Source organism: Carcharodon carcharias, chromosome 9 (assembly GCF_017639515.1).
Source record: "Carcharodon carcharias isolate sCarCar2 chromosome 9, sCarCar2.pri, whole genome shotgun sequence".
Classification (NCBI taxonomy): domain Eukaryota; kingdom Metazoa; phylum Chordata; class Chondrichthyes; order Lamniformes; family Lamnidae; genus Carcharodon; species Carcharodon carcharias.
In genome coordinates, this window is record NC_054475.1 from 65,743,651 (window position 1) to 65,767,691 (window position 24,041).

General features: G+C 43.2%; 1 protein-coding gene across 2 annotated transcripts; it reads left to right on the forward strand.

Moving 5' to 3' along the window:
* The first annotated feature begins 296 nt into the window (after nucleotides 1-296).
* On the forward strand, nucleotides 297-14,687 carry LOC121282361 (insulin-like growth factor I). 2 transcript variants are annotated; one of them, XM_041196077.1, is made up of 4 exons: nucleotides 297-395; nucleotides 3,092-3,239; nucleotides 9,678-9,844; nucleotides 11,938-14,687. In XM_041196077.1, the coding sequence occupies exons 1-4, from the start codon at nucleotides 351-353 to the stop codon at nucleotides 12,154-12,156; spliced, it is 579 nt and encodes a 192-aa protein (XP_041052011.1). In that variant the 5' UTR covers nucleotides 297-350; the 3' UTR covers nucleotides 12,157-14,687. The 2 variants fall into 2 exon arrangements, with proteins under 2 accessions (XP_041052011.1, XP_041052010.1); XM_041196076.1 differs by lacking the exon at nucleotides 297-395 and adding an exon at nucleotides 776-847.
* Nucleotides 14,688-24,041: the final 9,354 nt, after the last annotated feature.

A 24,041-nucleotide genomic window follows, 5' to 3' on the forward strand; every position in this document is an offset into this window, starting at 1 on the left:
ATCATCAGAAAGTGCATAAAATTGAACCCACAAAGTGTCCTGTGGAACCTGCCAAGAGCAGAACTGCCTAACATTATTAAAAATGCTGTGTTGATAACAAGATTTAAGAACTGAAGGCAAATCAAAATGCAGATTGCGTTAATCTAACTGAGGAATGCAAGCATAACCACTATGTTTTTCTTTGCCTAAATTAAACTTTGATAAGTATGTCGAGGCCTCGGGTGGGCGGGTGCAGCTGAGGGAAGGACCTTCCCCTTGTGCTATAAGAATGAGGGAGTCCGACTTCCACCACATCATTAGCAGAAACCGAGGGATCACTGTGGGAGGAGAGTCGGACTGCAGACTCCACCATGAACCCTACACACAGCTCCATCTGCTGCAGTTGTGCACTAAAGGTGACCCTCTTTGTGTAGACCTCTCTCTGCTTACTGCATGATGTTTAAACTCAACTCGTGGCAATGAGTGTAATTTTGATAAATCTTGTGGTTTTGGTTGAAAGCCATGATTTACTTTTGGGAGGTCTTATATTTTTCTGTCATTTTTTAAAAAGTGAGCTTTTTGGCTTGAAGCAATGGGATATCCGAGCAGAAACTTTAGTGCTTTCTTTTTACTAGGGTATCATTTCTTGAAGTTCAGCTTTTACTGGACGTAGAGAACTATTCATAGTATCAAAAAAATTGTAGAAAATAACTTAAAGTGGCTCATGGGAGGAGGGGAGGGACTGGGGACTGAAGGGAAGGATTGAGAGGAAGCCCGAGAGAGGGAGAGAGTAAAAGAGAATTAATGCAAGATGACAGAGAAGAAGAAAGACAAAGTCAGAGAAGTAGTACAAGATAGAGAGAAAAAGGTAATAGAAAAGAAATTGGAATGGCAAGAAGTCAAGCCAGAGAGAAAATCAGAAGAATATATATATATATATATATATATATATATATATAAAGACAGCTGGAAAGAGAGAGAAAGAGAGATTGAGAGGAAGAGGAGGGACATAGAGCTGGACAACGGGATGCAGAGAAAACTACGGATGGAAACAAAAAATGGAGAAATATTGAAGATGTTAAGAGTTGATTTTCAAACTCATATGCACAGGGTCTTCATTATATTGTATATTCATGGCATGGGAAGTGTTAAGCTTAGCTGTAGAAGTGTAATTAATGTTGGCAAAGACACAGTGATTGGGGGGAGAAGTGAAAACTCTAACCATTTCATAGTCTTGAATGAAACTGCTCTCTAATGCCAGTTGTGTTTAATCAGTTAAATGTCTGTGTGCTAACTCTCTTACCAGTGGCAAGAGAAATATTTACAGCTGGTTTGGCAGGCAGTCCATAAACCAGAGAGTGAGAGAGAGCTTTCTGAAACTGCGACGGATTACAAGATCTATCAAAAGCAAATGACTAAAGTAAATCCTAAAAATACTGAGAAAGTGAAGGAGCATTCAATCTGTTAGAACAAAGTGGGCTAAGTGAACTAAACAAGTTTAAAATTGTTATTTGGAGGTGCTCCTTAGTCCAAAGCAACAGTCCTGTAAATGTCTCTGTGTACAGTGTGTGTGAAATCTATACACACTATCTGCTTTGAAAACGTGTATTGTCTGTGTTTTGTCTGTGTACAGCCTCTGCATAACCTGTGAACAGCCTGGGCAGTCTGCAAAGGGTTTGAGTACAGTCTATATACAATCTGTGTGCAGTCTGTGTACATTTTCTGCACAGTCTGTGTATGTTCTGTGTGCCGTCTGTATGTATTCTGTGAACGGTTTATGTGCTGTCTGTACACAGTCTGTTTACATTCTATATATACTCTCTATACAGTATCTGCATACTCTGTGTACAGTCTGCATACCGTATATGGGCAGTCTGTGTACAGTCTGGTGTATAATTTGTGTATTGTGTGACTATAGCCTGTGTTTAGCCTGTGTAATGCCCGAGTACCCCACCCTGTGACTGTGTGTATTCACTAGCCCATCCTGTGACTTGCATGTACACTACCCTACCCTGTGACTATGTGTACACTACCCAGCTCTGTGACTGTGTGCGCACACTATCCCACCATGTGACTGTGTGCATATACTATCCTATCCTGTGACTGTGTGTACACTACCCCGCCTTGTGACTGTGTGCGTGTACTACCCTGCCCTGTTACTGTGTGTGTACACTACTCCACCCTGTGACTGTGTGTGTACTCTACCCCGCCCTGTGACTGTGTGTATACAATACCCCACCCTGTGACTGTGTGTACACTACCCTGCCCTGTAAGTGTGTGTACACTACCCCACCCTGTGACTGTGCGTGTGCATTGTATCACCCTGTGACTGTGTGTACACTACCTCGCCCTGTGACTGTGTACACTATCCTGCCATATGACTGTGTGTGTACATTACACCACCCTGTAACTGTGTGTATACTACCCCCACTCCGTGACTGTGTGCGTACACTACCCCACCCTGTGACTGTGTGTGTACACTACCCCACCCTGTGACTGTGTGTACACTGCCCCACCCTGTGACTGTGTGTGTACACTACCCCACCCTGTGACTGTGTGTACACTACCCCACCCTGTGACCGTGTGTACACTACCCCACCCTGTGATTGTGTGTTTACACTACTCCACCCTGTGATTGTGTGTTTACACTACCCCACCCTGTTAGGTGCTCAGAAAAAAGGCCATAATTAACTTTTATTCCTGCATGTATGCAGTGGATTTCCTTACAGAGGACATCAAAACTGAGCATAATGCTAGTCTCTACCCTTCTCAGAACTCCCTCCAGCCCCTCATTGGGAGATTATTAGGAATGGGAGCCCTGTTTTGGTTTTTCTGAGTCTTTGCCAAAGGGGCAGGTTGTGAGTGTTGGCAAGGAGGGCACTGAGCTTAAATCTAATACTCGGACAACTGCCCTGGCTCCAGGTCAGCTGATTCAGAATGGACTTGGATGGCAGGGCTGGTTTGGACTCCTGGGCCACTTTGCCAACCCTCGCTGTGTGAGTAGCCATATTAATGTTGCCTGTTAACTCAAGCCAATTGAGGAAGGTAAACCTAAATCTCTGAGTGTACTCTCTCTGAATCTGACACTGCTTTTTGTTTTCATTCCATACAGGTCCATGCACTGAATCACTTCTGGATGCTGTACCCTCTGCTCTGCCTGGTCGCTCTGCCCCACTGGGCAGTGGTTGCTGAGACTCTCTGTGGCTCTGAGCTGGTGGATACACTCCAGTTCGTATGTGGTGATCGGGGTTTTTATTTCAGTAAGTTCTGGTTAACACCTCTTAATTTAGACATGTGTCTTCCATTTTATCCCCACCTTACATTAATTTAAATTAAGGTGTACAGTTCTACAGAACACTGGGTAACTTTCTAGAAAATATTTTTTCACTTTGTGGTTTAGTCATTTGGCTGCTAAATTGTGAATTGTTCCTTAACATCTGTGACACTCAGGGCATCATATTTAAAAATGGCCACTGGAAAAGTCAAAATCAGTTCATAATATCATAAGAAATAGCAGTGAGTAGGCCATTCAGCCCATTGAGCCTGCTCTGCATTTCAATAAGATCATGGCTGATTGTGGCCTTAACTCCATTTTCCTATCTGTGCCCCATAACCCTCAACTCTCCTGTTGATCAAAAATCTGTCCAACTCAGCCTTGAATATATTCTGTGACCCAGCCTCCACTGCTCTCTAGGGTAAAGAATTTCAAAGACTAACAACCCTCTGAGAGAAGAAATTCCTCCTCATTTTGATTTTAAATGGGAGACCCTTATGTTTAAACTATGCCCCCTAATTCTAAACTCCCCCACGAGAGGAAACATCCTCTGAGCAAGCCCCCTCAGCAACTTATTCATTTCAATAAGATCATCTCACATTCCTCTAAACTCCAATGAGTATAAGCCCAACCTGCCAGGAATCAGCCGAAATAATGAATCTTCTCTGACCTGCTTCCAATGCAAATATATCCCTCTTTAAGTAAGGAGACCAAAACTGTACACAGTACTCCAAGTGTGGAATCACCAATGCCCTGTACAGTTGTGGCAAAACATTCTTGCTTTTATACTCAATCACTTTTGCAATAAAGGACAACATTCCATTTGCTTTCCTAATTACCAGCTGTACCTGCATTCTAACTTTTTATGATTCATGTACCAGGACACTCAGATCTCTCTGTAAGGCTGCATTCTTCCATCTCTCTCCATTTAAATAATATTCTGCTTTTCTATTCTTCCTGCCAAAGTGGACAACCTCATGTTTTTCTACCCTCCATCTGCCAAATTTTTGTCCATCCACTTAACCTCCCTTTACCCCTTTGCAGCCTCTTTGAATCCTCCTCACAACCTGCATTCGTACCATCTTTGTATCACCAGCAAATTTGACAACACAAGACATTAGCCTGGGTGCCTGGATTACTAGTCCAGCCACCGCTACCCACCATCTCCTCTAATAGTGACAGTGATTGTTTTAAGCTCCAGCCTCCCTTTTGCCTCTTGATTTTGAACAATTCTTGGGATATTTTTTGTGTCTTCTACTGTGGAAGCAGATACAAAATACTTGTTCAAAGTCTCTGCAATTTCCTTGTTCACCATTATTAATTCCCCAGTCTCACCCTCTGAGGGACCAATGATCACTTGAGATATCCCTTCATTTTTATATACTTGCAGAAGCTTTTATTGTTAGTTCTCAACCTAACATGGATTGACTAAATCCCAAATGAAGGCCTTGCTAAGCTTTTTTATTTCATGTCTTTCACAACCTGAGGACAAATCAAAGAGTGACTGAAGCACTTTTGAAGTGTATTCACTCTTGTAGGAAAACATGGCTCTAACTTGTGCAAAGCAAGATCCTGCAAATAGCACTATGATAATGAGCAGTTAATTTCTTTTAGAGATGCTGGTTGAGGATAAATCTCAACTGGGGAGAACTTCTCTAATGTGAATAGTGCCAAAAGATCCTTTAGACCCGAGGAGGCCTCAGCTTACTGTTTCTTCTGAATGGCAGCACCTCTGACAGTGTAGCGCTCCCTCAGTACTGCAATGGAGTATCAACCTTAATTTAATGCTCAAGTATGTCAAGTTGAAATTGTATCCAAAGCCTTTTAAGCCAGAAGTAAGAGTGCTACCCACTGTACCATGGATGGTAATTCATACCTCAGAATATTCACTCTCCCAGTCCTTAGACATAACAATTTTGGGCTGCTATACTGTCCCTAGGCCAAAATTATACTTCTTTCAGCTTCAGTTAATGTCAACTAGGATCACAATAATGAAAGTCAGAAATCTGAAATCTAAATAGAAAACTTTGGTCATTCATGGCAGGCAAAAATACAGTAATTTTGATTTTGACCAGGGCCCTGAGATCATGGGGGCAGAGTTGGGGGGCAGAGGGGTGTTATTTCAACTTTTGACATTGGTGAGAAACTGGCAACCACAGACTGGTCACTGATTATGCACACCAGTCAATCCTTGGTACATAATGGATGGCCGATCCTCTGTCAAAGTTCAGAATCACTCCCCTTCATGAGTTCAAATCCAGTTATGGCAAGTAGATCAGCCATAATCTAATTGAAAGGCAGAATATATTCCAGGGGCTGAAAAGCCTCTTGTTGCACTTATGTGGCATCTCAACAATGATCAACATCACTGTGATAAAAACCTAATTGGTTAATGAATGTCCTCCAAGGAAACAAAGCTGCCACCCCTAATCCATCCTAACCAGTTACATGATACGTGGTTGACTTCTCAATGCCCAGCAAACTGGTCTATTGTACAATCAATCAGTTGGCAGCACTGCCTGAGTAATAAATGCCCATCTGTTTAGAAGCCTGCCATTCTTCTAATGGACGGTCAGAACTTGTGGAATGTGTACTGATCTCCTGTGCACATTCAATAATTCCTGGTCCTATAGTTTGGCTGTATTGGTACCAGCTGCTCTGATAGCTGAGTTTGACCTACTCCTGAGGTACACTTAGAGATAAAATTTGTGTGTTGGGTCTCAATGAATATGATAAGGTTATGGGAAGAGCTGAGCCCTGTCCTCAATGAGTGATTGGAGTGTTCAAATGGCATTTGGAAATTTTACCAGCTCCTGTCAAGGAACCATATGTTAAGGTCCACAGCTTTTATTTTACAGGAATCACAAGCACACTGGAGTTAGTGTGGGTTCAGGTTCAAGTACTAGGGCCACTTGCTTACTTTCCACATGGATTTACAACCTGGAATTGTACTCAGCATGGGAGTGGATAGAATCTTTAAAGCAGATGTTGGGCTCAGGGCCAGAATTAAAGTATATTTCACCTCTTTTTGAGTCTAATTAATCCCAGTGTGTGCACAGATCACGTGAAACACTATTTGAATTCAATAGATATGTTACTCATCAATCTAAAGTTGATGAGTCAGCACTGGACAAGAAAGGGAATGGGAGGTGTGAAGACCCAATAACCCAGAGCCTGTCTCGTTATTGAAACTTCCTGTTTTTTCTTCCTATTAAACAGCTGAGGAATATCACTACTCTTTCATAGCTCAGCTCTTCCTGTATTGCTTCAACCTTTTCTATAATATTGATTAATTCTCTGTCTCCCCTTTCCAATCTGTTATTGCTGCCTTATTGAAAGAAAATATCAGTCAATTGACCTGCACGTGGCCACATCCATAAAACTTTGACAGTTAAGGAAATACCATTACTCTGCCACTCTTTGTTAACTCAATGTTATTATCATTATGCAGCTCTCTTTTGAGGCTTTTCCCCATCTGGGTTGATGCTCTGTAACCACAAAGCTGGAAAAATAAATCTTTTTATTAAGAGTTTCCATCTCACTGAGGAGGCTTCAGGCCATCCACAACCAACAAGCTGCTCTGAAAACTCTGCTCACAATTTGACAGCTGTGACAAATTCCATCAGAGCAGCTGAGACAATGCACAACATCCTAAAATAATCAACAACATTCTAAAATAAAATAGGATACTAAAAAAAAAATTCACCCTAGTTCATTATGTCTAGGGATCCTTTAAAAAAAATTCCAGGATCTGGATCTGTACCTTCACCAAAAATTAATTAATTCTTCCTTGGGCCAAACTCTATCTATGTACTAGATTTCATTGAAACCCATGCATTAGTTTTAGAAATATATTGCTTATAAACAGACTACCTTTGGTGGCGGAGGCAATCATTGGAAGAATATTCTGGTAATGGCAATCATTTCCCCGACATGCCAGACACATTAGCACTCACATAATCAGTCCCTACACCATGCCCAGTACTACCTGTCACTCCAATCTTTGAGTCACAGTTGAGCTAAGTTCGCTGGTTCCAATCCTCCTATCACATTAATGATCAATTTCCTCACTCTAAGCCTACATATGCTTGAGCTTCCTCACTCTGATCCACCTGTGATATTAATGCTGAGTTTCTTCACTTCCATCCATCAATTACGTTAGTGCTAAATTTCCTCACAATCCTTTATTCATATTATCATATTACTGCTATCTATCAGTGCACTAGTTCTGAATTTCCTCACTTCAACCAAGTTACATTCATTCTGAGTTTCCTCTCTTGCATTGTCACTCAAATCTTCCATTACATTAATGCTGCAGTTTTGTTTCCAGTCCAGCAGTTACATTAGTACAAAAATTTCATCTCGCAACTTATCAGTTACATTAGTGCTAAGTTTCCTCCCCTGCTATTCTCTGGCCATATTTGTGATCAATTTCCTCATTCCAATCCATTGAGGTAACACATTTGAAAATTCTCCTCCTGTTTTCAAATAGGTTGCCCTTGGAAGGAGTGAAACGCAGATTCCAAAATGTTATTAGGGCTCCAACGGTTAAGTCACAAGGTTACATTACACAAATTTAGCTTATATCCCCTGGAAAATAGAAGGTTAAGGGATGATTTGACTGAGGGTTTTAGGATTTTGAAAGGAATTGATCGGGTGTATTGGGAGAAAAGATTTCCACTGGTAGAGGAGTCTAGTACAAGGGGACATGATATTAAAATCAAAGCGTGGCCATTCAGGAGGGAAGTTGAGAAACACTTCTAATCAGGAAAAGGGCGGTAAAATTATGGAATTCTCTCCTACAAAAAGCAGTAGGTGTTAGGTCAATTAATTTTTTCATAAATCTGAGATTGAAACACCTTTGCTAGACAAAGGTATAAAAGGATATGGTGCCAATGTGAGGAGTTGAAGTTAGGACCGTCAGTCAAATCATTCCTTAATCTTCTACTTTCCAGGGGATACAGGCTGAATTTATGTAATGTAACCTCGTGACTATCTCTGACCGAGCTTTTTGTGAACTGCTCTAATATGTACATTTTTTATTCATTCATGGGAAATGGGCATCATTGGCTAGGCCAGCATTTATTGCCCATCCCTGATTGCCCTTGAGAAGATGGTGGTGAACCAACTTCTTGAACTGCTGCAGTCCATGTGGTATAGGTTCCAGGTATTTAAGAGTCACCTACATTGCTGTGGGTCTGGAGTCAGGCCAGACCAGGTAAGGACAGCAGATTTCCCTCCCTCCCTAAAGGATATTAGTGAACCAGATGGGATTTTACGACAATGGTTTCATGGTCGCCGTCATCAGACTTTTTAATTCCAGCATCTGCCGTGGTGGGATTTGAATCCAGGTCCCCAGAGAATTACCCTGGGTCTCTGGATTACTAAGCCAGTGACAATACTGGCAATATTATGCTAAACAGCTTAATATTTCATTGCACATTCATTTATTCTATTCAATATTTCACACACCTCCTTAACGACAATGTCTGTTTTTCTCCCCTCTTGTGAAAACAGGTGTGAAGTATTCATTAAGAATCTTGCCCATATCTTCTGCTTCCCCACACAAGCTACCATTTTGGTTTCTAATTGGCCCTTCTCTTTCCTTACTTATCCTTTAGCTCTTTATGTATTCATAGAGCATCTTTGAGTGTTTCTTGATCATACTTGCCAATATTTTTTCTTGCCCAGTCCTTGCTTTCCTAATTTCCTTTTTAACTTCATCCTGCACTTCCTTATATTCCTCTCCGCTTTGTGCAGTATTGAGCTCTTGGTAAGTGGCATAAGATTTCTTTCTTTTTTGGCTATATTCTGCTCTGTTTGCTATTTGACATCCAGGGGACTCTAGGTTTGGGAGTCCCACCCTTTTTCTTTGTGGGAACAAATTTAACTGAGCCTTCTCTATCTCCTCCTTGAATACCTCCCACTGCTCTGACACTGATTTATCTTCAAGTAGCTGTTTTCAGTTCACTTTTGCCAAGTCACATCTCAGCTTAGTAAAATTGGCATTTCCCCAATGAAAGCTTTTCATCTTAGTCTATCTTTATCCTTTTCCATAAATACTCTAAATCTAACTGAATTCTGATCATTCCATCAGTCAAATAACCCCGAGTTTCACTACAAACCTCCCACTTAATATTTGCTAAGTTTCCTCACTCCATCAGTAGTAAGATTACTGCTGTCTGTCCAAGTGTGGACTGACTCAGGTTGGCCTGATACTGTGAACAGTTAGGATTGGCTGATTGAGAATTATATGACACTGATAGGATTGGCTCAGGCAATAATGGCTCTGAATATGTTGGGGATTGGCTGCTTAGGAGTCTGTGTTGGCTCAACAGGACTCAAAAGGGTCAGGGAGCAGTTTAAAAGGAAAACCTGTGTTGTTATACAGTGTCAGCAATAACTGTGACCTACTGCTCTCCAGGTAAAAGTTCCTCATACATAAAATACAAGTACAGCATAAAGAAGCAGAGTAAAGGAATCGTGGAGGAATGCTGCTTTCGAAGCTGTGATCTGCAGCTGCTGGAATCGTATTGTGCCTCTCCCCGAACATCACGCTCTGTGCCACCGTTAACCACCATCAGGCCCCAGGTGAGGAGCCCAGTTTCCATGGGGAGTTACAGCTCCCTTAGCCAAACCGTGTGCTGGGATTTACACTTCAACACTCAAATGACTGAGACAGGCGTGAAGTAAAATATATGGGCCGGGGGTTTCCTCAGAACAGAGAGGCTCCTGGGAGTTTTGCCACATAGTTAAACACGGTTAACCATGGTGGGGTGGGATGACATTCCCATTCCCTTTGCTCAGCAGTCTATCATTTTTATCCATTCAATTTTGAAGGGAGAAGTGTGTGTTTTTTAGTGCTAATTGTCACTAATTGCTAACTTTTGTTACTGATCTATTGACATATTTGCTGACAAGTTTAGCACTCCTGGTTGCCCTGATAAGCTGAAAAAGCTGCCATGCTGGTGGCAGTTTGTGACAATTACGGGGCTTATTCAGCCACTTCAGAGGGTAATTAAGAGTTCACCATTAGGATGCCACTGGAGTCGCAAAAGGCCCAGAGTGATTGACACTGGCAGGCTTCCTTTTTCAAAGGACTTAGATGAACAAGTTGAGCTCTTACAAAAATCTGACAGCTTCGCTGTCACTTTTAGACTCACCATCATTTATTACCAGATTCTAAAAGCTGGATCCATATTCTCAAGCTGCTGTTTGGCATTGGGAGTGGGTGCTGGGCTGAGTGGATGGGGAGCAGTTGGGGTGAGGGGGGCATTGGGAATGGGTGCAAGAGAGTGGGTAGGGATTGGATGGGGATGAGTAGGCTGAGGAAGTGGATTAGGGGAGCAGAGATCTATTGGACTCTAAGAGTATTTCATAAACCCTTCCACACGCTCTATACATTTAAATTTCTAACTGTTGGGCCAATGCTCTGAGTTTATATGAACCCAGCCTAGTCAAGATGTAGGTGAATAGCATAGATATTTTTAAGGAGTAGCTAGATAAATAGATGAGGGAGAAAGCATTAGGAAGAAATGCTGGTAGAGTTAAATCAAGAGGGCTTTTGTGGAGCAGAAACACTGTCATAGACCCATTGGGCCGAAAGGCCTGTTTCTGTGCTGTAAATTTGATGTACTATTCAAGGAGGTTTTATCACATGACCTCCTGCTAGCTGCCCCACTCCCACTTTCCATCCTTTGGCCACCTGACACATCCATCCTCATGGGGCTTTGCCTGCACATGCCAGTTGGACAATGAGTACACTTTTTGAAATGAATATGTTCAAAGAAAATTTTTAAAAATTATTTACTTTCTGTGTGATTTTGCCCCCAATGACAGTAGAGATCTGTGTTTTATGTTTTATCGAAATGTTGATAAACCATGAGGACTGGCAGTATGAAACTAGAATTACTTTGTACTGACAATAAACGTGCAGCACAAGTGTAACATAAGCTAAACAATCACCCAGTGATACAGGAGAACTGCTCACTGACTGTATTACAGTAACCCAGTAAGCTCTATCTCAGATCTACAGCACAGAAACAGACTATTCACCCGACTACTGTATACCAGAATTTATACTCCATACAAACCTCCTCCCACACTCATCACCTCTTGCCAATTTAGCCCACATCCCTGCTTCCCTGCTTTTGCTCAGCTCCCTATGAAAGCATCAATGCTTCAGCCATTCCATGCAGCAACTCCTTGTAAAGAAATTCCTCCTGGAGTTTTTCATTTTGATTGCTTAGTCACTATCTATTCATGTCCACTTGTTCTAGGCTTCATACTAATGGGAACAATTTCTCCACATTCATCCTCTAGGATCCCTGTTAATGGCCTCCATTATGTCTCCTCTTTTTCTTGGTTTTCCCAGGGAAAGGAGTTCCAGCCTGCTCAATCTTTCCAGATAGTTGCATTCCCTCAATTCCAACCTCCTTGTAAATCTTTCCTGCACTTTCTCTAGTGAAGGAATGGGCAACGTCTTGCTAAGGAACTTTGTGTCAGGTCAGATGTTATTAAGAGAATTGGGGAAGGGCTGTTGGGAACTCACTCTGTGGAGAATTTTGTGTGGGCCCTTGACTACCCAGGCCCTAGAATGCAGCCATTTCCCTCAGCCCATATTTGGTAACTCTGTTCTTTGAACAATTTTTTGGCAAAATGATACTTATTTAATTTCATTTCAGGATGAAAATTTAAAGACCTCATATAAAGAGACCTCCAAGTCTGCCAAGTGGATTTCAGAATTACTGGGACTTAAAACAATGGCGGAAATCAGAGCCTCGCTAGGAAACCAACATGTGATACGGGATCTGAGTCCATCCCAGAGTCAAACATCCTTGATGGCACTGTTAAGCAAGTCACCAAAGAAGGTTCCAGAACTTCAGATAACAAACTTACGATAGTACCAAGGAAGGAGTGAAGGCAGGATGCACTAGTTTCCGCTGCCCCTTCCTGTTCAATGTTACTGTGAATTCAACACTAGTGTTGAAACTTGGAATGGAGAATGGAGTTGGAATGAACCAATGCCTCTTCTTTCAGTGAAACATTTTGCTCTTCGCTTTAGCTCAAGCTAGTCTGACCTGATTTTCCCATTTTCTTCCCCCACCCCTTACTCCACTGCCCCACAACTTCACATTCTCATTATCTAGCCCCATTTGGATACCAGGCTTTATAACTAGCATAAAGGAACTCTCAAACTTATAATGCAAGGGACAGAGAGCTTCCAAATATTCAGTCTCAAATTGCCCTCGGCCCAGTAACTGATGACTACTCTTTATGGACTTCTTATTTAAAGAAGTATGAAGAAATTTGGATGATTTAATATGAAAAGTCATATACAAACACACCAAGCTTCCTGCAGCAGAATACAAGAGGACTGTGTCTCCACAGACACCAACAAGAACAAAAGAACCAGAAATCATCAGTGATGGAGCAATAGGCTCAGTAGCTCTGAATCCACGTTTTGACAATTACTGAGAAGCTGGTGTGAATACATTTGCAATGGGCCTTCCTTCAGGCCCATCACTCTGTAAAGTTTGAAGCAAAATGAAATTGAAGGAAGTGCCCCATTGGACAATTCCACAAAGACTTTAAGTGCACCTTATTTAATGAAGAGAGTTCTGAAAATTTCACTGCCGCTAGTTGATCCCAGCGAGTGGTGTGGATGTCGACTGTGTCTGATGTCAAACTTCCTGCACATGTATTTAATGCCTGTTGAGTTATTTGTATGTATTCATTGTAATTTCTCTAGTATCCTGTACCAGCGATACACTTCAGTATAGCACCACAACACTACGTTTAAGCTGTTTTACGAGCAAGTGAATTAACGAGTAAATGTCTCTTTTAAAAAGCACTAGATCAAAGTACCACAACATACAGGAAACCTTCACTAACGTTTCAGTGTGTTAGGAATGTCAACACTTAAGCAACACTATAATGCATTAATGTTATGTTACGCAGCATTACATCACTCTCTCACTCATCTTCAGTATTCCTGATAATGGCATACTTTATAATCCACAGCATTTTCTCATCTTTCCATTTTCAGCGTGCAAAAATAAATTCCATTGGTCCATGATTGCTTGGGAATGACCATCAACTATGTTAGGGGATGGAGGCTCAGGAACACTCATATCCAAACTTACTCACTGCTGGTTCAATAGATTTTTAAAACCCTAATTTTCCTTGGCACCAATCTCATCCTCTCCCTGATCCTGACTCAGGCTGAACCTAAGTCACATTCACAGCTTCAGCATCCCATTTAACCCTGAGCTGAGCTTCTGACCCCAGATGCACTCCACTACCAAGAGAGCCTTCTTCCATCTCCGCAATACTGTCTTGTCTTCGCCCCATCAGCTGTGAAATTCATCCCTGCTTTTGTTGCTGTCAGCTGCCTGGGCCCTATGCTCTGGAATTCCTCCCTAAACCTTTACATCTCTCAATCAATTTCCTCCTTTTAGAGCCTCTTTGAAATCTACCTCTTTGACCAAGCTTTTGGTCACCAGTCACACAGAATCTCAGTGCAGAAGAGGCCCTTTGGCCCATCGAGTCTGCACTGACATGTGAGAAACATCTGACCTACCTACCTAATCCCATTTACCAGCACTTGGCCCATAGCCTTGAATGTTATGATGCGCCAAGTGCTCATCCAGGTACTTTTTACAGGATGTGAAGCAACCCGCCTCCACCACCCTCCCAGGCAGTGCATTCTAGACCATCCTCTTGCCTCCTTCTTTAGTGCAGTTTATGCTGGAATGTTTTGCTATGTTAAAGGCAGCATGTTAAAGCAAATTGTTGTGAAACGATTAAAAATGTCACAATGGTGGAGAGGGGAATTTGACACTGGGTTAGACATTTATCCACTAGCATCATAAACACTCATTTTGTGCTCCTACTGTTTCAGGAGGACAGACACTTGGCCTATAGTGTTGTAGTTCCTTGTGAGTACAGATCACATAGAGATTACAACTCAGAAACAAGCACTTTGGCCCAACCAGTGTGTGTCATTGTTTGCCCTTCATGTGAGCAAATAGCTTCAATCACATTTATCCAGCCTGACCCACATCCCTCCATCCCCTTTTCCATTATCTGCCTAGCTAATTGAATGGATCCATCTCCTTCATTACATTATAAGCAGAGTAGGAATGACTTCTCCTGGAGAAACCAGAAAGCTGATTATTCCTGGAGAAACACATTTGAGGGAATCTTCCTACCATTTTCACAATGTCACAAGCATAGAGCAACCAATGACAATCTTCTATTTCCTAGTGATGGTCTTAGATATATGATGAATAAATTTGTACTGTCATTTTCTATTTGTATTTATTTATAATTCTGTCTGCTTTGTGAAATCGATGCATTGTACATCAGCAGAAAGCCAGGAATTGGTTTTGAATTTTTATTGAAAATAAAATTCTACAGCATTTAACACCAAGTACAAAGTAACGTGTTGCCGGCCTAATTGCGTTTTTCAAATACTGTGTTTGCTCTATTTGTAGACAGGAATTTTGCATCATATCATCTGTTGGGGGATTATTTTGTTTTTCTTACTGTAATGTGTTAGTGGTTGAACTGAGACCAGCCTGAAGGTCTAGCCTGCAGCTGGATCTTTCAAGTTGCTTTGATGAGCTCAGTCATATAGCCCACAAGAGCCCTAGTTCATCCTCTGATCCATGAAGCAGGAGCGGGACATACTACAGATGGCCTCAATACTTCTGCACTATAGAGAAGGTTCCTGCTGAGGGAACACAGTTCTGATGCCTGTTGACAAGCTCAGGGAGAGGCCTATCAGGAAAGTTGGCATCCATACACTTGCACCAGCCAGTGCCATCAGTGGGGTAGAGATGCCTGGGAGGGGGAGGCTGAAAGGAAAAGGGATGGGACAGAGAACATGGCTGTGGGTATCAAACTCAAAGCAGACAGCTCCTCACTGCTACTGCTGAGCCTAGAACACTTCAGTGGGGGCTCTTCAGCAGAGTCCTGACTGCACTCAGTCAGTTTTGGACTTAGGGGGCTCAGCCTGAAGCTGCATTTCCCATATTGCAACATTGCATTAGGTCTGATTGATACATGCTGGAATGCCACAGCAGCTCACTAACACGGCTCATATTACACAAGTTACAAAATGGGGTTTACTTACATTCTCTGTGTCTCACTGATTTTTTAAATTCTTTCATGGGATGTGGGCATAGCTGGCTAAGCCAGCATTTATTGCCCATCCCTAATTGCCCTTGAGGAGGTGCTGATGAGCTGCCTTCTAGAACTGCAGCACTGCAGTACTTCTTTACTTCATATTTCGATTTGGATATTAACTTTGTACAGGGAGGGAGGCCACATGGAAGGAAATAGCTAAGACTGTTAGGAAGGCAGTCATAAGTGATCCATGAGGTGCGTAGCTGGAACAGGAGAGAGAAGCATGCCTGAGATTCCAAATTCCAGTATGGAACTAGCTAGACATGTTATCTGTATTTTTAGACAGCAGATTTTCTCCATCAACTTCAAGAACCTTACACAATTTATGTTCAGATGGCACTAGTGGTGAATTTCATGCAGCTTCAAATTAATGTTAATCATTGGAATGAGACAGCCACTTAGGAATGAGTTGCTCCCTTCTACTCTATCTACTTTGTACAGTACTGCTCTCCACCAAAACCACATAGCCCTCTTTCACTGTTTGTTGAGGTCACTTTTAAGATTATTTAAATCAAGGGTTTAGAATTCTGATTTGGATAGATTAATCGAGACTGTCCCTATAGTGCATGTGCTTATACATATGAAAGTCTCCTATAGGTGCTTCTAAACCCAGTAGAGTACATGACAATAAGCTCAGAAACTTGTTTAGTCCACACTTATGTCTTCTATAGACCTTCACTAAAGAGGATTGTTCTGACCATAGTCTAACCCAGCCACAGACTGACAGCTATGTCTGTGTTTAATGCAAATGCATTATCCACTCTGTACCGCTTTCTGTCTTTACACAGCAGCTAATAGAGCCCAGGGCCCAAATAGATCATCATGCTAACTTTTATTGCTACTTTATCTTCGCTTTAAATGTGTGCAAGGTACATGGGAAGTTAAAATTCAGCTTCACTCACAGATACAAATGGTAGGTACAAAATAAAATATGACGGCCAGAGTTGTCTGTGACTGGTTTTGATTGCCTGTGGTAGGGGGCGGGGGACAGGGGATCGGAGAGAAATTTCACAGGTTTTGTTTTCCAAATTTGCCTTTTTATTAATGTGATTTTTCACTTCTCTCAGGGGGTAACAATGAGCCAAACTCCCATGGTGGGTTTGGTGGTGGAGGGGATATTAAATCAGGTGGGAGGTTGGCGGGTGGGGATTCCATTGACTTCCTGTCTCCAACTGATTAAGGGGAGACGCACGGTGGGAAGGCCCATAGTGGGAAGGTCCTTGGACTGAAGGTCCATGGTGAAATGGCCCATGGATGGAAGGCCCATGGCTGGAAGATCCATGGTGGAATGGCCTCTGGACGACCTTCTCAATCCACTGTCAACTGAGGCATTGGGGAAAATTTTCTCCCAGTCGGGTGGGCCATTTAGGAGTGGGAAGCAGGCAGGCGCCAAGCCGATCACATTCAGTGTAAAGCGCAGCTCCTAAGGATAGTGGGAGTGAGCGGGTGGCGGTGGGAGTGCAATGACCACCGGGTCCAAAGGCGACCCTCCGGCCTGTTTAAATGAAGCGCTGGCAGCCTTGCAAAGGCTGATCATAATGGCCAATAGAAGGGCTCCCCAGAGTGCGGTTGGAGAGCAGACCAAGCCAGAGGGTAGGGCAGTGGGGCAGTGTCCCCCTCAGTTTTCTGATAAGTGCTTAGCTGCCCTCCTGGGGGAGGTGGCAGCACGGCGGATGTTCCGCGGGACAGGAAGCAGAGGACCCCCACCTGACCAAACGTGCGTGGGAGGAGGTGGCAGACATAATCAGCTCCCATGATGTGGTGTGACGCACGTGGGTCCAGTGCCGAAAGTTGATTCAGCGACCACTTGCGCTCAGGAAGGGTGAGTACCATGTTGGTAGAGGTCACTTAATACAGCCGATAGCCTTTCCCCCCAAGACACCCTCCCCACCCCTGTAACTCTGAGTGCAGTTACAGTATTGAATCCTTCACGGTATGTATCCCTCACTGGGTGGGCCGGCAGATATTGCCCATGCCTAGTTCACCCCGAGAGTGCTGTGCTGAGATGGGTTCTGCACCCGCAGCAGGTGTGACACTGACACCCAAAGTAGAGTTTTGGGGGCAACCTCAAGGATCTGCACCTAGGCAAAGTGCTGCAGCTGCGAAACATGTCAAAGTCAGGGTGCTGACATGCTGGATGGGGAACCTCCAGGCGGCGGGGCACCAATGCATTTGCTGCCCTTGGTGTTCCATGTGCTTGTGCCTCCTTGCTTTGCAAGGCTAGACCGTGTGGTGCCAAATGTGATGGAGGCAGAATGTGAGCAAGGGGGGATCAGCCCTCGCTTCTTGGTGTGGGTGTGCAGCAGCTGCAGGGTGAGGAAGCACTGGAGCACTGCAATGTCCCACTCTGGTTGGGGTGGCAGGGATGCAATGAGAATCCAGATACTAATGGGTGGACTAATCAATGCTCTTCTCTCCTTTACAGGTGAAGGCTGCACACAATGCTGATGAGCGGATGCAGACTGGTGGAGGCCAGGCGCAGTTGGCCATTGCGACTAGATATGAGCAGGAGGCAATGGACCTGGAGAGGCACCATGCCCAGGCCCACCGGTGGCGGTGAGGCTGGGGTGCCATGGGGAGGTATGTTTACCGAGCACTGAGGCCACCATGTGTGTCCCAGCAGCCAAGGCACTGCTGAATGCTCAATGATTGAAGCTTGCAACATGGATTGGCCATTGCTTTTGGAAGGATGAGCGCATCATGATCTGGGGAACAGGGATGCACAATGACATTGTCTCCTCGTTAATTAATCAAATGTCCTTGTTCTTCCTTTCAGCATCAACAGAGCAAGGCCAGGAGGAGAAGCAGCAGGGGCCCCCCTCTCACACCTGAATGCCCTGAAGTCTCGGACTCACCAGCATCACACCATCTCTGCCAGGCAGGCAACCAGCGCAGGTATGAACACCTCGATGGGAATTAGATCTTCGGCTAGTGTCCCAGGGCACAGCGGTGAGGGCACTTCACTGTTGCTGGAGGAGCTGGCGAGACAGAAGTGCCCATGGCTCCAGCAGTTGGAAGATTGCAGGGACCAGGCACATGCTCGGTTGGTGGCTGACAATGTGTCTCTGGAGTCGTCGCGATTAAGCAGATGCTGGAAGTGTAGCAGGGTGTGCGGGAGGATCTGGTGGAGATACATGAGGCAATGAGTGGCATGATCTCCGTGCTGGAGGAGTCCGTGTGGAGCATCACCAATGCAATGAGCCTCATGGCTGAGCGCCAAGCTTCCTCCAAGGAGAGAGTGGCGACTCATGGAGAAGCTCTTCCAGGAGACCAATCAGGGCTTCCTGGGGATGTGCTTGGACCTGCAAGCCCTCACAGTGGCAATGACTTCAGGTGGTCAGTGTCAGTGTGGGAGATGGCCATTGAGTGTGCAATCAACCACCACTTAACGCTCTCATTCCACCACTGCTGGGTTGAACCCAGTTGCAGGCAGGGGGCTCATTATGCAGGGAGAATGACAAGCAAACTGGTGCGGGTTTGTTTGTGGGAGGGGACCCTTGTTCAAAATCACTCAGTGCCTGATTGAGGAACCCAGCATCGGGAAAGGTGGCGACAGCTAATGGTCCTCCCCTTCTCTTGCTGCTGACACCCCTATCTCCCCTCCCCGACCCCACAACCACCCTTGCACCATCATTCCTACCAATGCTGTGTTCACCCTTAGGAAGACTTCCCTACTTTTATACTCCAACCCCTTTGCAATAAAGGCAAGCATTCCCTTTGTCTTCCTCAGGCTCTTTTCCTGTCTGTTATTATTCGGTATGCTCGTATATCACATCCCAGAATAAGATCAGGCAATTACTGCAGAAATACTCATGCCTGGTGCTCGAAGAAAGAGCCAAGCCATTCTATTCAATTCAAATACAAACATCTTGTGGGACTTGTTCAAGTTTGTGTTTGGCAACAGCTCCTGTTTGAATTTAACACTTGAATTTACTAGATACTTTAACTTCATTCTGATCACTTTTTCAAGGTGGTCTTGTTCAAACCAGGGAACCTATCAAAATGGGACAGGCCCAAGAGCTTCTATAGACAGAGAGAAAAGGAAGAGAACTTATATCAGCCTTTAGCACAACAATTATGAGCTATTTATTATTTCTACCACATGAAGGAGCTCATTATACATAACCACTGTTAAAGATTATGCTGTGCTACTGCTACTGTTTTGTATATTGTTTAATAAATGCACCAAGTAGTTAAAGCCTATGACAAAACCTATATTTTTTTAAAAATTCATTTATGGGATGTGGGCATCACTGTTCATCCCCAGTAGCCCTTGAGAAGATGGTGGTGAGCTGCCTTCTTGAACAGCTGCGGTCCCTGTGGTGTAGGTACACCCACAGTGCTGTTAGGGAGGGAGTTCCAGGATTTTGACCCAGTGACAGTGCAGGAACGGCAATATAAGTCTGGGTGGTGAGTGAATTCGAGGAGAACTTGTGGGTGGTGGCGTTTCCATGAGTTTGCTGCACTTGTCCTTCTAGGTGCTGGAGGTCACAGGTTTGGAAGGTGTTGCTTAAGTTGCCTTGATGAGTTGCTGCAGTGCATCTTGTAGATGGTACACACTGCTGGCAATGTGCCGATGTTTAATGTGGTGAATGCAGTGCTGGTCAAATGGGCTGTGTTGTTTTGGATGGCATCAAGCTTTTTGAATGTCGTTGGAGCTGCACTCATCCAGGCAAGTGGACAGTATTCCACCACAGTCCTGATTTGTGCCTTGTAGATGATGGACAGGCTTTGGGGAGGCAGGAGATGAGTTACTCAGCACAGGATTCCTAGCCTCTGACCTGCTCTTGTAGCCACAGTATTTGTATGTTTGTTCCAATTAAGTTTTGGCATCTTCCAAAAAAAAAAGGGATCCTATCAGAGAAAATCATGGAAGCAGTACCTGGAAAAACTGAAGAGGGTTTCTGTTCGATTCTTGAACTTGCTATATATTTACCTAGATATCTGGGCAAGGAAGTCTGAGCAGGAAACAGGCTCAAGGACTTATCTCCAATATGAATCTGAAACATGAAAATCAAAAACCAGAATAAAATAAAGATACTCAAACAAGTAACAGTCATTCCTAAATATGGACCTGAGGCAAAACTTGCTATGAAGTATCATTTATCTCCCTACAGGTAAGGGTTTCTCCTGTGCACCTGCCTAATGAGATTGCAAACATCCTTTATAAATGGAAAACTGGAGATTAATGCTGGGGATAGTCAATGATAGAGAGTGTACATGGGCTTTGGGAGAAGATTGAATGGCTGGATAGCCAATGATATAGTAAAGAAAGACATTGCATTTATATAGATCCTTTAACATTCCAAAGTATTTCACAATCAATGAAATATATTTAGAAGTGTATTTGCAGTAGTGATGTAGGCAAATATTACTTGCAATGAAAGACCCTTCTTACAGGTGGATTCTGGTGGTTGTCTAAGCTATTTGCGATGTAGTAATATTTTTAAAAATTTTTCTGGGAGTCTGCCAGTCATTTGCCAACATATTCTTGAATTTGGTTGTGGAATAGTATCTCAAGTAGGTGGAGATATATCCATATCTGATTGTGCCAACTCAGTGAGATATTACACAGAAGTGAGTCCATTGAAAGAACTGCCATCCTCAATGGTATGTGCAGATGTTTGTGAATGCTGTGTGAACATTACAGATCTTTGTTATTCATAAAATCTACTGGTATGATTCATACTGACCTTGTTTCTTCTCTTTCAAAAGACGCCCACTCTTTCAAGTAATGCAATGTGGTGGTATCTAGCCAATGGATAAGGTCTGGCAATGATATTGGTAGATAGACCACACAGCAGTCAGACTCACATTTAAACTTGTAAATAAATTATTCAGATTGAAAAGTATCCTGTCATTATGCTGGACTAACACTCAGTTCGTCCCAAAATGGCACAGTAGTGGAGTTGAATTTAATAAATCTGCTAATATGTAGGCTGGCACCAAAAAATGATCAGGAGAGACAATGAAATCCAAGAACTCAGAAATTTTGAAATGAGTTTGACAATGTAGGCAAATCAACAGCAGATGAAGTAAGATTAATGATTCTGCGATTGCCTTTGTCTGATTTGGCTTTTATAATCTTGAACACAAAGTAAAAAAATTACTGGGGCTCAAACCAATTAAACCAAGACCAGCACTGTCAGAAATTATAGGGCATGAGCTGAAAGGGAAAGGGTTATCTGATAGAGAGCTGGATAACAGCGGCTTCTGCAAGGGCTCAGTGTGCATTCAAAGAATTATTCTGGTCTGTATGAGCAAAGAGGCCCCAGAACTAGTGAACGGAAGAGCCAGCTAATGTTACTGCTCCCTGTAGTGTAATCTATTAACCCTGATGAATTGTGTGTGTATTGTGCCAATTTGTGTGCATGTGTGTGTGGAGGCATCTGTGTATGTCTATGCAATGAATACATTTGAGCATGTGCACTTGTACATGTGCACACAAACTCACAGGCGTGCCCATCCGCATGCATGTGGACAAGTGTGCAGCATTGGTGCACGCTCATATATGCGAGTATCTTTGCAAGTGCATTCTGTGTGCACGGTCATTTGTGTGTACATGCAAGTGTTTACATGCACACATCAAACAATGAATTCTCTCTTATGATGGCCTCTGGGTTAGATACTGTGCAGTCTCATACGTGTGCCTAGTCAGATTCCTATCAAATCATGCACCATCCCACTTTGGAAACATATCACTGTTCCTTCATTGGCACTGGGTCAAAATCCTGGAACTTGTTCTGTAACAGCACAACAGGAGCACCTTCAGCATAAGGACTGTAGTGGTTCAAGAAGGAGGTCCACCACCAGCTCTCAAGGGCAATTAGGGATGGTCGATAATCTTCCCAGCGACAGCCACATCACAAGGAAGGAAGAAGTAATGATTGGGTGAGATACCAGAGGGTTTCTGACATTCAGCAACGCTGAGCACCATTAGGAGACAGGAAAACTGGAAAACAAGAGTTTTTGGAATAGGAACAGCAAGCACAGGAAACACTCAGCAGGTCGGGCAGCATCTAGGTAGAAGGAACAGAATCAATGTTTCAGGTCAATAACCTTTCATCAGAGCTTTATCAGATCGTCGAATGATGAAAGGCCATTGATCTGAAAGGTTAATTCTATTTCTCTCTCCACAGGCGCTGCCAGACCTGCTGAGTATTTCCAGCATTTATTGTTTTTATTCCAGATTTCCTACTTCCGCAGTATTTGTTTTTCTTAGGGGAATTCTTGGATTGCATCCATCTGACTGAATGTAAATGAACCATAGACTATGAAGCATCAAATATGCTGATCAAAGCTTCTGATGATTAATAATGCAGAACTCGAAGATCCATTGCTACAAGGTTATGGCGGCAAGCTGAAGCTGAGTTTCAATGTGGTATCAGTCAGTGCCAGTGAGACTTTGCTATTTGCTGACTCTTAAAAAAGTTTGGAATGAAAGTAACACATCTGTGAAAAAGAAAGAAAGAAATTGGCATTCAATCAAATTTAATGGATTTCATTACAAGACTAAAAATGATGCAAACATCCAACAATGTAACAATGGGAAATACCACAGACAAAAACACAGAAATGAAATACCAGTTAGATTAATCATTCCTGTTTTCTTATTGAGAAACTGAGGTGAAGGGGTCAAGTCTCAGTGTTGTAGGATAATCCAGATTTGAGGAAATAAAATGAGGTAAAGTAAGGGTTGGGGGTGGGGTTTCAATGACTGGGGCCTAAGAGAAGGGAGAGGACCAATGTGGGTGAGGATTTTCAGGATGCAGAGCAGGCACTGGGACAGGATGACTTGGAGAAGGTAACGGCACATGACAAGTGTTTGAGCCAACAGCTCTGCAGCCTCACTGCTTAGCCCTTTGGGAGAATCCCTCCACATTTCACCCCTCCATATGCATTTCTTTAACTGTAAAGCGCTATAGTTGAGTGTCCTTCCCTTTCTGTGGCCTCATCCATGCACTGGCATTGCTTCTGTAAGGCCTTAGAAGTACCTGTCTCTGTATGAGCAGCTGTATCCTAATACAAACATACGAATTAGGAACAGGAGTAGGCCACTCGGTCCCTCAAGCCTGCTCTACCATTCATTAAGATCATGGCTGATCCAACTGTAACCTCCCGCCTACCCCCAATAATCATTCACCCTCTTTTTAATCAAGAATCTATCTAGCTCTGACTTAAAAATATTCAAAGACTCTGTTTCCACCACCTTTTGAGGAAGAGAGTTCCAAAGACTCACAACCCTCTGAGAGAAAAAAAATTTCCTCATCTCTGTCTTAAATGGACTACCCCTTATTTTTAAACAGCGAGCCATAGTTCTAGATTCTCCCAAAAAAGGAAACATCCTCTCCACATCCACTCAAGATCTTATATGTTTCAATCAAGTTGTCTCTTACTCTCCTAAGCTCCAGCAGATACAAGCCTAACCTGTCCAGCCTTTCCTCATAAGGAAAACTACCCATTCCAGATATTAGTCTAGTAAACTTTTTCTGAACTGCTTCCAATGCATTTACATCCTTCCTTAAATAAGGAGGCCAATATTGTTCACAGTACTCCAGATGAGGTCTCACCAATGCCCTGTATAACTGAAGAATAA